Genomic DNA, 12,416 nt, shown 5'->3' on the forward strand with positions numbered 1-12,416 from the left:
GGGTGAGAGGCTCTAGCAAAAAGGCCCCATTCCACACAACAGAGAGTATTGTTTCCAGGGTAGTTGTCCAGGGTGAGCAGTCCAGGTCTAGCAAAGAGGCAGGTCCATTTGCAACACATAGTTACTATCTGTAGGTCAAAGATGGAGCTCCACACCCCGTCGTCTTTGGTGTGTTCCGTTTGTGGAAACGGAGATAGGACCAGGGGCATCTCATCAGGCTCAATTGTTTTATTGTTCAGACCTAGAAGGGGTTAAATCACTCCTCCTTATAGCTACTAACAAATCCACAGTCATAGGGCCACATCTAGCTTCAAGGAAACCTGGGAAATGTAGTCTTTACCTGGGCGGCCATCTTCCTGATTGAAATTCTTTTATTGACATAGAGGAATGGGAGATGAGGAGGTTCAGTTCAGTTCAGTAGCCCAGCTGTGTCCGATTCTTTGCGACCCCAGGGACTGCAGCATGCCACGCCTCCCTGTCCATCACCAACTCCTGGAGTTTACCCAAACTCATGTCCATTGCGTCGGTGATGCCATCCAACCATCTCATCCTCTGTTGTCCCCTTCTCCTCCCGCCTTCAATCTTTCCCAGTATCAGGGTCTTTTTCAATGAGTCAGTTCTTCACATCAGGTGGCCAAAGTATTGGAGCTTCAGCTTCAGCATCAGTCCTTCCAATGAATATTCAGGACTGATTTCCTTCAGGATGGATGGGTTGGATCTCCTTGCAGTCCAAGGGACTCTCAAGAGTCTTTTCCAACATCACAGTTCAAAGGCATCAATTTTTCGGCCAACAAAGGTCCGTCTAGTCAAAGCTATGGTTTTTCGATGAGGAGGTGGATCCCGTGAATAGTGACTGCATGTAGAAATCTCCCCCTTTGACATGTTATTGTGGAAGAGAGCATTTCACACTTCCCAGCACTGGGGATTTATCAAGACCCTCAAACATCTTTGGCAATTTCCCTATTCACAACTTTCAAAATGGCCCCAAGGCAGCATCGATCTCAAATGGTTTTAATCCCCCTAGTGGGCTTTATGTTGTTGTTTTTGTTGTTGTTGTTTAGTCACTATGTCACATCCAACTCTTTTGCAACCCCATGGACTGTAGCCTGCCAGGCTCTTTTTGTCCATGGGATTTTCCAAGCAAGAATACTGGAGTAGGTTGCCATTTCTTTCTCCATAGGATCTTCCTGACTCAGGGATTGAACCTACATCTTCTTCATTGTCAGGTGGGTTCATTAACTCTGAGTCACCAAGGAAGTTCCAGTAGAACTCATATAAATTATTAAAAAATAGTAAACATTTGGGAATTTGCTGTATGTCTCAGGGAACTCAAACACGGGCTCTGTATCAACCTAGAGGAGTGGGATGGGGAGAGAGAGGGGAGGGCATTTCAAGAGGGTAGGGATATATATATACCAATGGCTGATTCATGTGGAGGTTTGAAACAACAAAATTCTGTACAGCAATTATCCTTCAATTAAAAGTAAATAAATTTTAAAAAAAAGAAAAGAAAGGTAAAAAAATAGTAGGCATTTTTTAATTCTTCTATGGTTGATGATAACTGGTCATATACAAATAGTATGGGATAGATTCTGTAAGGACTGAGGAAGGGACTGGTAAGAGAATGGCAGTGATAACAAAAGAAAGGGTTAAGACTAAGGAGATACATGCTAAAGACAATATATTTACAATTTATGCTATATATATTTTATATATATGTGTGTGTATATATATATATATGTACTATGGTGCATATGTGTGTATACATATGTAAATATATATACACACACACATGGCTTCCCAGGTGGCTCAATGGTAAAAATCTGTCTTCAATGCAAGAGATGCCAGAGATGTGGATTCGATCCTGGGGTCAGGAAGATCCCCTGGAGGAGGGCATGGCAAGCCATTCCAGAATTCTTGCCTGGAGAATCCCATGGACTGAGAAGCCTGTCAGGCTATAGTCCATACGGTCTCAAAGAGTCAGACAAGACTGAAGCAACTGAGCATGCACACATGCCTACACACACACTCACACTCACACACTCACACACACACACACTCACACACACACACACTCACACACACACACACACTTACACACACTCACACATACACACAGACACACTCACACTCACACACACTTTCACATACACACAGACACACACACATGAATTAATAGCACTTTTTTATGGCTTATAGAAATTGATCTTCTATGTGTGTATATATGCACAGATATGTATGAGGTGGAAGTGAAAGTGTTAGTCACTCAGTCGTGACTGACTTTTTGTGACCCCATGGACTGTAGCCCACCAGGCTCCTCTGTCCATGGAATTTTCCAGGCAAGAATACTTGAGTAGATAGCTGTTCCCTTCTCCAGGGGATCTTCCAGACTCAGAAATCAAATCTGGGTCTCCTGCACTACAGGCAGATTCTTTATCATCTGAGCCACCACATATATGCATATATACGCCCACTTCCAGTCCATGGGGTATCAACAGATTTTATGTATAAATAAAGTAATAGTCCCTGTTGAATGGATATGTGTTTACTGAAGTATTTATTATCTCTAGTAAAAACTTTTCACCCCAATTTCTAATATTGATATTTTTAATTGCTTTAATTTATCCAAGAAAGAATGCTATATAAAGGTTACTTAGAATTTTGTGCTTCAAGAATACACATAAAATCCTGAAATATTAGTCATATTAGTGCCAAAAATTGATTACTTTTCTCTGACTTTCTTTGTTGATCACCACTGCATCCTTAACACTTGGCCTGATGCTCGCCATTTCATACACTTCAAGAATTATGAATTATGAATAAGTGCATAATGCATGCATGCATAAGTGAGTGAATGAATATATACTTTAGGAGTTGCATTTCTTCTTTGAAAATTTTTAGATAATCTTCAATGAATTTCTGATTTAGGGTTCTAGTCAGCAGAATACTACAAAAGAAACAAAATTTTCAAATGCAGTGGCAGTTGCTTGAGTTAATTTTTGATATTTACTGATTAAAGTATTTATTTCCGCTTTACTGTCTCTTACATATTCTGATAACCATGCCAACCTGGTATATTTTTGGTCTTTTTGATCACATGCAGGATGTGAAAACATGAAGGCCGACATCATGTTTCTGGTGGACAGTTCTGGCAGTATAGGACGTGAAAATTTTGAGAAAATGAAAACTTTCATGAAAAACCTGTTAGATAAGATTCAGATTGGTGGAGACAAAAGCCGAGTTGGTGTAGTTCAATTCAGTGGTGTTAGTAAGGAAGAATTCCAACTTGATAAATACTTTACACAGAAAGAAATTTCTGATGCGATAGACAGCATGGACCCCATCAGTGAGAACACTTTGACTGGAAGCGCGATAACCTTTGTGGATCCATACTTCACTGAGGCCAAGGGGGGCCGCGCAATGGTGAAAAAGTTTCTCATCCTTATCACTGATGGAGAAGCCCAAGATGATGTGAGAGACCCCGCAAAAGCTCTTCGGGACAAAGGTGTGGTCATCTTCTCTGTGGGGGTATACGGGGCCAACAGGACTCAGCTGGAGGAGATCAGTGGGGATGGCAGCCTGATCTTCCACGTGGAGAACTTCGATGATCTAAAGGCAATAGAGAGTAAACTCATCTTCCGCGTGTGTGCTCTTCATGGTAAGTGACCCTCTTATCCTTCAGGACGCAAGGATGTGAGCTGTTGACTTTATAGTGGGGTGAATTAAAAGCTATGACCTCAGGGCTGAATCAGTTCAGTCGCTCAGCTGTGGCTGACTCTCTGCGACCCCATGGATTGCAGCATGCCAGGCCTCCCTGTCCATCACCAACTCCTGGAGTTTACTCAGACTCATGGGCTGTATACTTGTGTGAAATACCCAAGGATATTCCAGAATAACAGTTTTGTCTGCTAATTTGGCAACATATAGTCTGATTTTGATAGCTTCAAATAGATATACCAAGAGAATACTGGAGTGGGTTACCATGTCCTTCTCTAGGGGATCTTCCCAGCCCAGGAATCGAACTTGTGGCTCCTGCCACTTTTCCTGCATTGCAGGCAGGTTCTTTACCGCTGAGCCACCAGGAAGCCACATATACCAAGGAAGTCTCAGAATTTTACATTAAATTTCCAGCTTTTTAATACCTGCATACCTAGATTTTCCAGTCAATTTTTAATCCCAAATGATTCTCCCAGTTTTTCTTGGCTATGTATAACCATTGCTAAGCATGTATACGTAAGAATGTGTAATTAGAAATAGTCATCTTCCTCTTAGTTAAATTAAGTTCCGTATCCAAAGCACAACTCTGCACCTTCTTTGTATTTTAAAGATACAGTGTATTTTTATCCATTTATTACTTACATTCTTACCCTCTCTCAGCTAAGTAGTTTACATTTGCCTGTTCATATACCTATCCTTTTGGAAAATTTTAATTTGTTACTTTTCTTAAAGTGATTGCTTGGAGTCATCACTTTTATCTGACACTGTAGTGCTTTTCAAATTGTATTAAGCAACCTTAGGTTTGAGCCCATCAATTTTAATGACTTGTGTCAGAACTTGCTATAAATTCACATGTAAGGCTAACACCACCAGTACTTTTAAATCTATCACGTGCTGTTATCTGTGTTTTGGATACAACTAAGAGAACAAACCAAAGCATTAGTCAGTTTGTTGTATGTTGTTCCTATGGCAATAGAAACCTCCTTTGGACTTGGTTCTTCAGAACTTTGTGTGTGAAAATTTCAGAAGGTTAACAAGTAAGATGTCTCAGTGTAAACTGAGCTTTAGGCAATGGCCCTAAGATTTCTCTTGGAAAGTCTTAACTGGAATTTTTCTTCTTCCTCCACGAATGGCAGTAATTCCCAAACTCTTGGGATTGTGGAGACGTTCTAAGAAGGGCTCACAGTAAGGCCACAGCCCCATTTTTGAAATCCAAAGGGCTCTTCCTGGCCTTTCTTCATTGAGAAATGTCATGTTTGTAGAGTCCCTGTCTGTAACATGAGGTAGAATTTTAGCTGACTTGTACATTCAGTTTATAAATTTATTTATCAAGTAAATTTAGAAATGTGTATCAAGTCTGCTCATAAATATACGTCGAGTTATGACTTGTTGCCAAATCATGCTGAGTCCTTCTTCCTACGTGGCTTGGGTTCATCTGCAGCGGATGATCCCTGAAAACTTGGAGACCTCACTGCCAGAAATAAGGCTTGGAGCTAAGGTTGGCAGGTGGAGGGTGAACCATTGGGAAGCATGTGCTTAAGCTACTCAGGGAAGGAAAAGAGCGGAAAGAAGCCATACTTTGGAGACCCACCCAGAGTGGGTGCTTGGCTTCTAAGGAGGAGGAGGGCTTGGGGCCAGGGTGTGGGGACAAGCACCTTAGCTCTTCCCCTGTGTGGGGTCTTCTGGGCTCCAGCTTGGGAAGGTCAGAGGAAGGGCCACAAAGAAATGTGAAGAGGCATGGTGCACAGAGGAAAACTTATCTCCCGGAAGCTGAGCCTGAAGGGGCCAGACAGAAACTCCAAGGTTGTACATTGAGCCTCCCAGCCCTTCAAAAATGCAGGCCAGTCTGGCAAGAATCGGTCATGGCTCACCACTGTACTACACTGAATCACCTCCTGACATTCCCTTCCTGGTGAAAGCCTGCTTAGCAAACGTTGCTGCAAACGACCTGAAGAGGTTTAGCAGAACAAGAGTAGGGAGGTGTGAGAAGCGCTGATCTGATCAGGGAGTTATATAGATAAGTTAAAGTGAAGTCGCTTAGTCGTGTCCGACTCTTTGCGACCCCGTGGACTGTAGCCCACCAGTCTCCTCTGTCCATGGGATTCTCCAGGCAAGAATACTGGAGTGGGTTGACATTTCCTTCTCCATGGTATCTTCCCAACCCAGGGATCGAACCCAGGTCTCCCTCATTGCAGGCAGACGCTTTAACCTCTGAGCCACCGGGGAAGCAGCACACTGCAAACGTCTGTCATGCCTGCTCTCTTCTGCTTTCAGATTGTAAACGGATTCAGCAGTTAGATGTCGTGTTCGTGCTGGACCACTCAGGCAGCATCAGCGTCCAGGACCAAGAAAACATGATCAACCTCACCATCCATTTGGTGAAGAAATCAGACGTGGGCCTGGACCGCGTTCGGTTTGGAGCGCTCAGATACTCAGATGACCCCGAGGTTCTTTTCTACCTCAACAAATACTCAAGTAGATCAGCCATCATCGAGCATCTGAGGAGGCGCAGGGATACGGCCGGGAGCACCTACACCGCCAAGGCTCTGGAGCGTGCGAACGACCTGTTCACAGAGCAACACGGCAGCCGTCTCAAGCAAAATGTGAAGCAGATGCTGATCGTTATCACGGATGGGGTATCCCACGACAGAGAGAACCTCAGTGATGCAGCCTCAAAATTAAGAACCAAAGGCGTCATCATCCACGCAGTGGGTGTAGGTGCGGCTGACCAAGTGGAACTGGAGATGATGGCGGGGGATAAAAATCACACTATCCATGTCAGTGCTTTCGACAAACTGAAAGATATTTACCTGCCTCTGCAGGACAGTATGTGTAACAACGCGCAAGAGGGTAAGTTGTGCTTTTAAAGTTGATGTAGCAATACAAGTTTACGCAAAAAGTAAGCGATGACACTTGGCTTCCCATCATCCAGATGGCATGGGCTGAACGTTCTTCTACTCAGGCTACCAGTTTTCTCGTCTCTGAGAGAAATGCATTCTTGAATCAGAAAAATCTAAAGGTCCTTTGCTGCTGTACTGAAGACATACGGGAAGTTTGCAGAAGCGTTCTTTGCTGCCGGGCGTCTCGGTTTCCCTTTCCTCTGCTCTTCCTAGGGCCCTATTCAGCTTTCCTCATCTCGTGGTTGCCTGTGCTGTGCATTTGCTTGATGGCCCCAGTGCAACTACTCTGTATCAGGTTCAGGCCAAATTCAGGTGGAAAGTTTCATGCTTTAAACAGACTTTTGGCTTCAAAATTCCAGGACCCTCTAAATGGGATTGTCAGCACCCTGTAGGGCCACTGGAAGTCCAACCAGGGCAGTGAGCTTTTCTGAATCAAGGCCAGAAGTGGGATATCAGTGGGATATCCCAGGAATGGGATAACAGAGACCAGTTTTAGGAACCAGGAGGGAAGGGGTCAGAGCTGAACCAGGAGATACCCCTGGGGTAGGGTGAGCTGGAGGTATCACGTCTGAGGGAGGAAGGGGTGAGATTTGCCACCTGACTTAAAAGCAGTGGAGATCAACCTGACCTCTAGGAGGGTCACTGTGCCTCCTTGGAAACCTGGAATCCTTCCCAGATACTGTCCTGGTCCTCCCCACATGGTAAACACATCAACCAACCAGCTAACTTCCTTTCTTCTTTCTTTTTCCCTCCCTTTTTTTGACTTCTCTTTTTCCTTTCCACCTCCCTTCCTTCCTCTCTACCAGCTTGAAACCTACTTTTGTGTTCAACACAAATCCTGTTTTGTCCACTGACATTAATCCACTCACTTCTCTGTGAAATCGTCCAACCCCAAACAAAACCTCCCCCCAAATCTTGTGTCAGACCAGCATTTGCTGGGCTGAGTAAAACATCTGATCATCTCCACAACTCTACTTTACTTAAGTAAGCAATAAATTCAGATTCTTGGTTTTGGATACAGAATGTGGGTATCCTCTTTAAACATGACTGTCCCCAAGGCATCTTTTTGATAGAAACTGGGCTATGTCACCGACCTGCTCACAGGTTACCGTTTCTAAACTCCTGAGTTCCAAGTAGGTCCTGCTGACATCTCCAACCTCATTAATTGCCCCCTGCTTCGCAACCTGTCCAGTCATCCTGAAGTCCCTTCATCTTCACATGCAGCATCTTACCCAGCACAAACACACAGGCCTACGGCTTCCCCTGGCTGCATCTAGCTTGCTTGTCACCTTTCAGATTTTGTTCGCCAGTTTTCTGACCCAGCACATGTCAGTGGCCGTGCTGTGTCCTAGGTCTCCGGCACCTTCTATTTCCCCTGATGGTAGCATCTAACACATATTTGCTGTTTCCTTGTAACAAGACTGAGCTCATTGGGCAGGGCTGGGACTCTTATTTATCACTGGGTCCCCACCAAATCTAGAGCTATTAGTAAGACTGGAGTCTTTTCCTTAGGGACTGCTTTCTTCTCATCTCCCACACCTGCTTTTGGAGGTAGGTGTTGAGATGGGGTTTTGAGATAGATGTTGAGATAATAGAGTCTAACTTTTGGATGCAAGATGTTTACTAGCACAGTGTTTAGGGCACAGCTCTGAAGGAAAGAGTGGGAAGCAGAAGAGACAAAAGAAATCCATGTCACGAGCCCCGTCATCCCAGCTGGGGATGATGCACTTTAATACAGCCCCATCCCAGCCTTTGCATTTGATGGAAACTGAGCATAAAAGATCATTCCTCGTTTTGGGTCATGTTACATGGGACTTCAGAAAGATGACCCCATAACCAATGTTGACTAGCACTTGTCCATGAAATTTCAATATTTGGACTATGATATTATTAAATCAATTTGTAGTAGGAAAGAATGCTGGATTTAAGGATAAAAAGGACCCAGATGCCAGCTCCACTGCATAGTGATTGCCTATTCTGAGACACCTTAACCACTGAATTCCTTTTCTCTACCTAAGATCAGAACAATTCCTCATCAGGTGGTTGTGAATATTAACCATTATTGTATGCTAAACACATCCTTAAAATGATAATTTTAAACACAAATGTAAAGTGGTGGCATTAATAATAACAGAATTACTAATGGCACTTGAGTACAGTGGCCCTCAACTTGGGTGGATGTTCCAGTATGGGAGTGTTGAATGGACTGCAGGCCTTTGCAATGACCTTTCAATGAATATAGTCAATCTAGTCAAACTTCCTTCCTTTCTCAGAGAAGCTTTCAGTGTCCTTTCAAATGTATCATGTAAATTATTAAAATTTGAAACAAAGCCTATTAACTTTTCCTCACCACTACTTTTTCTTCCCTTTGAGGGCCAATTGTGATTTCTCATCTGTTATCTTATCTCAATTTGCCATGACTGTGAGGACTTAGAAGCAATTAAATATCTGAGTGAAGGGAACATTTAGAATGATTCTTGAGGACAATAAGTGATTTACTTTTTTTCAATTGCAGTCTGTAACGTTCAAGAAGCGGATGTGATTTTCTTTTGTGATGGCTCTGACATGGTATCTGATTCAGACTTTGTTACCATGACAACTTTCTTGTCAGACTTGATTGATAATTTTGACATTCAGTCTCAGAGGATGAAAATTGGGATGGCCCAATTTGGGAGCCGCTACGAAGAAATTATCGAGTTACAAAACTCTCTGACCAAAACTGAATGGAAGTCTCGGATTCAATCTATCAGCAAGAGCAAGGGGCTTCCGCGAATAGACCTGGCCCTGAGAAAAGTGAGCCTTATGTTTGAGCCGTCCGCTGGTGGCAGAAGGAATGCTGGTGTCCCTCAGATGTTGGTAGTCATCACATCTGGGGGTCCCCGCTATGATGTGTCAAAGGCAGTGCAGGCCCTGAGAGAAGCTGGCATTTGTATTCTGGCTCTGGGCATAGGAGATGTTTACAAGGAGCAGCTCCTGCCGATCACGGGCAGTTCTGAAAAAATCATCACTTTTCAAGACTTCGATAAATTAAAGAATGTGGATGTGAAAAAAAGAATGATCCGTGAAATCTGCCAGACTTGCGGGAAAACCAGTAAGTGCTCCTTGGCTCCTTCTTTGTCTTTGTTTGATTGCAGCTTCCTGGTTGTCCATTTCCCGGGGTGTCTTTGGGCAAATCTAACAGGATGTGGTTTGGAATAACATGCAATGAGAATAGGTGTCTCCTCTGTTTCCAAAAGTTTGGGATTGGTCAGCCTTCCTCAGAGGCAGGGGAAAGTGTTCAGAGGCCAGAGGATGCCCTGGGCTGTGTGCCCAGGTCAGCCTTCTCCTCCACTACAATAGGGGTTATATTCTTCTTAACACTCGGAACTCAGCCTTCTGTTTCTATCCTCTCTGCTTCCGGAAGTCCCAGAGCAATGCCCTGCATCCCACAGTGAGTAAGCAAAATAAACATTTGCTGGCTGGACTTTTTCCTATTTTAACTTTGTTGAACCATCTTGTAAGGGACTCAGTATGTGTGCATGTGTGTGCACGTGTGTGTCTGTGTGTCTGTCTGTGTCAACTGTATCAGCACATGTCTGGTACATTTTCCTCTTTGAATGATGGCATTCGTATAATCCTAACATAGTAAAGATTTGAATTGTCCTTGGGGATTATTTAATTTCCAGAGGTCACTGGGGCTGATGGCTGCAAAGGCCAGGGGTGTCATGGAGGTGAGTCACGTGGGCTGGGACTGAAAGAAATAAAAGCAGAGCTGCGGTCCATCTGATGGGGATGTCATTCTTCAGCTCCAGCTGAGAGCTGTGTGCAGGATTCCGGTTCTGTACACTTGGGACTGGGAGTTGGGAGGACAGAGCATCATTGAAGGATAAGATTTTGTGGAATTTGTGCAACAGGCAGAAATTCCCCAAGGGCTTCTGTTTTTAGACTTACTATGATGGAAGCTGGTTTTTTCACAAACCACATTGGTTTTTCCAAGCTGTCTGGTGGGGTGCTCACTGGGGGCAGACGACAGTGGTGGAGGAGCCCAGGACTGGAATCAGAAAGTCAGGGTTCCTGCTCCGGTTCAGCAGCAGTGGCTTCCCTGCCTCACCATCTCCTCGTGTCTAAGACGAGCAACTGGACAGGGTCACGGGTGACCAAGTAGCAGCTTGCCGCTGAATTGAGTTTGTCCTATTTGGCGTTGTGATCTTGTAAAATTAGTTGATAGCATTTACAGACTGGAGGTTTTGCATTAAAATGTAGATTTCAGGCTTCTCTTTGAAAAAAATCAGACAGTGTGACCGGACTGGGCCCCCTTTCCCACATGGCGACTCTCAGTTGGAAGTCAATGGTGAACAGATGGGTCATTGCTCTGCGTTCACTTTCTCACCCACTGCCCACTTGACTTGATAACATGACCCTCCTGACCTTTGTAGTTGACTGAATTGATGGCCTCTGGGTTAAATAAATTCTAAGAACAATTCAAATATTTTATATTTTATAATTATATTCATCATATGTCCTCATTAAATGAAGAAAAAATGCATGCACGCACACACACACACGGCCAGTCTGAGAATAAGACTAAATCGGGATTAGACTTCAACTAGCCCCTGAAACGTGTAACATTTGAAAGGGGATAGAAGAAACATCTGTATTGCAAGCTGACCCAGCAGCCAGTATTCTCCTTCTTAGACATTTTTGGGTCCTAGAGACCCTCCAGCCCTAGACCGCGATGCTCTCCCTTTTCAGAACCCTCTGCCCTTCCTTACTTCTGGCTGGTCATTAATTTGGCCCCGTTTTCCTTGGTCTCCAGACTGCTTTCTGGACATAGTGGTTGGCTTCGACATTTCCACTCACCTGCGGGGCCAGCCATTGTTCCACGGCCACCCCCGGCTGGAATCATACCTCCCAGGCATCTTAGAGGACATCACGTCCATCAGGGGTGTCAGCTGCGGGGCAGGTGCAGAGGTGCAGGTGAGCATGGCCTTTAAGGTGAACAGTGACCAGAATGTCCCTGCCAAGTTCCAAATCTACCAGCAAACCATATTTGACCGCCTCCTGCAAGTCACCGTCAATGGGCCGACTCACCTGAACGCACAGTTCCTGCAGTCCATGTGGGACACGTTTGAGAATGTGTCTACATCCCAAGGACAGGTAACCAAGTCACTCTCTAGCTCCCATCTCCATGTCCTTTCATTAGTTTCTGCCTCCCAGTTACATGCTTTGTTCTCAAGTCATCCCATTCTACGCTTTCCTCTTTCTCCAGGTGTTGCTCATCTTTTCAGATGGTCTTGGGGGTGAAAGCAAACTGATGCTTGAAGATCAATCAGACAGGCTCAGGGAAGCAGGTAAACTTGAAATTGAAAATGTCAATGAGGAAGCAGGGGATGTGCTGCACAAGTCTCTACCTCCTCCGGTGCTCTGGAACCTGGGGTTTGCCCTGCTCCTTGAAGCAAATGCTGCTGGTGCCTTGCCCAACCCCTCCTGACCACCCACACATCCCCCAGATGCTGCAAATGCCACAGCCAAGTGCTTATTCCTGTGACCTTCTATAGCCCTGTGCCCATGACTAACCTCACCAGTGACCTGATTCTTGGAGGGGAGGTTGGGGTTATAACATATTCCACCTGGTGCATGGAGGCAAGAGTAATTAATGCAGAGGGCTATGGAAGCCCAGCACCCTTGCCCGAAGTGTACAGCCTGCGTTCCAGGGTCCCTCGGGAATCAGACCAAGGTGAGGACTTCATGGAGACACGTCATTGTCCACAACCTCCACTTCTCTTCGTGGCTTCTCTCTCTACCTCGATAAGCCACGTA

The 12,416-nt window shown here is 44.7% G+C and overlaps 1 protein-coding gene across 4 annotated transcripts in view; it reads left to right on the plus strand.

Annotated features, from left to right (window-relative positions):
• The window catches only part of COL6A5 (collagen type VI alpha 5 chain), a 152,456-nt gene that overhangs the window by 42,401 nt on the left and 97,639 nt on the right, over positions 1-12,416 (plus strand). For all 4 annotated transcript variants that reach the window (XM_043875110.1, XM_043875111.1, XM_043875112.1 and 1 more), the window contains exons 6-10: positions 3,104-3,658; positions 5,992-6,567; positions 9,133-9,708; positions 11,413-11,753; positions 11,866-11,947. In XM_043875110.1, coding sequence (XP_043731045.1) covers positions 3,104-3,658; positions 5,992-6,567; positions 9,133-9,708; positions 11,413-11,753; positions 11,866-11,947 — 2,130 coding nt within the window. The remainder of the gene's footprint in view (positions 1-3,103; positions 3,659-5,991; positions 6,568-9,132; positions 9,709-11,412; positions 11,754-11,865; positions 11,948-12,416) is intronic.

The sequence above is a fragment of the Cervus elaphus genome, chromosome 19 (genome assembly GCF_910594005.1).
Source record: "Cervus elaphus chromosome 19, mCerEla1.1, whole genome shotgun sequence".
Lineage (NCBI taxonomy): Eukaryota > Metazoa > Chordata > Mammalia > Artiodactyla > Cervidae > Cervus > Cervus elaphus.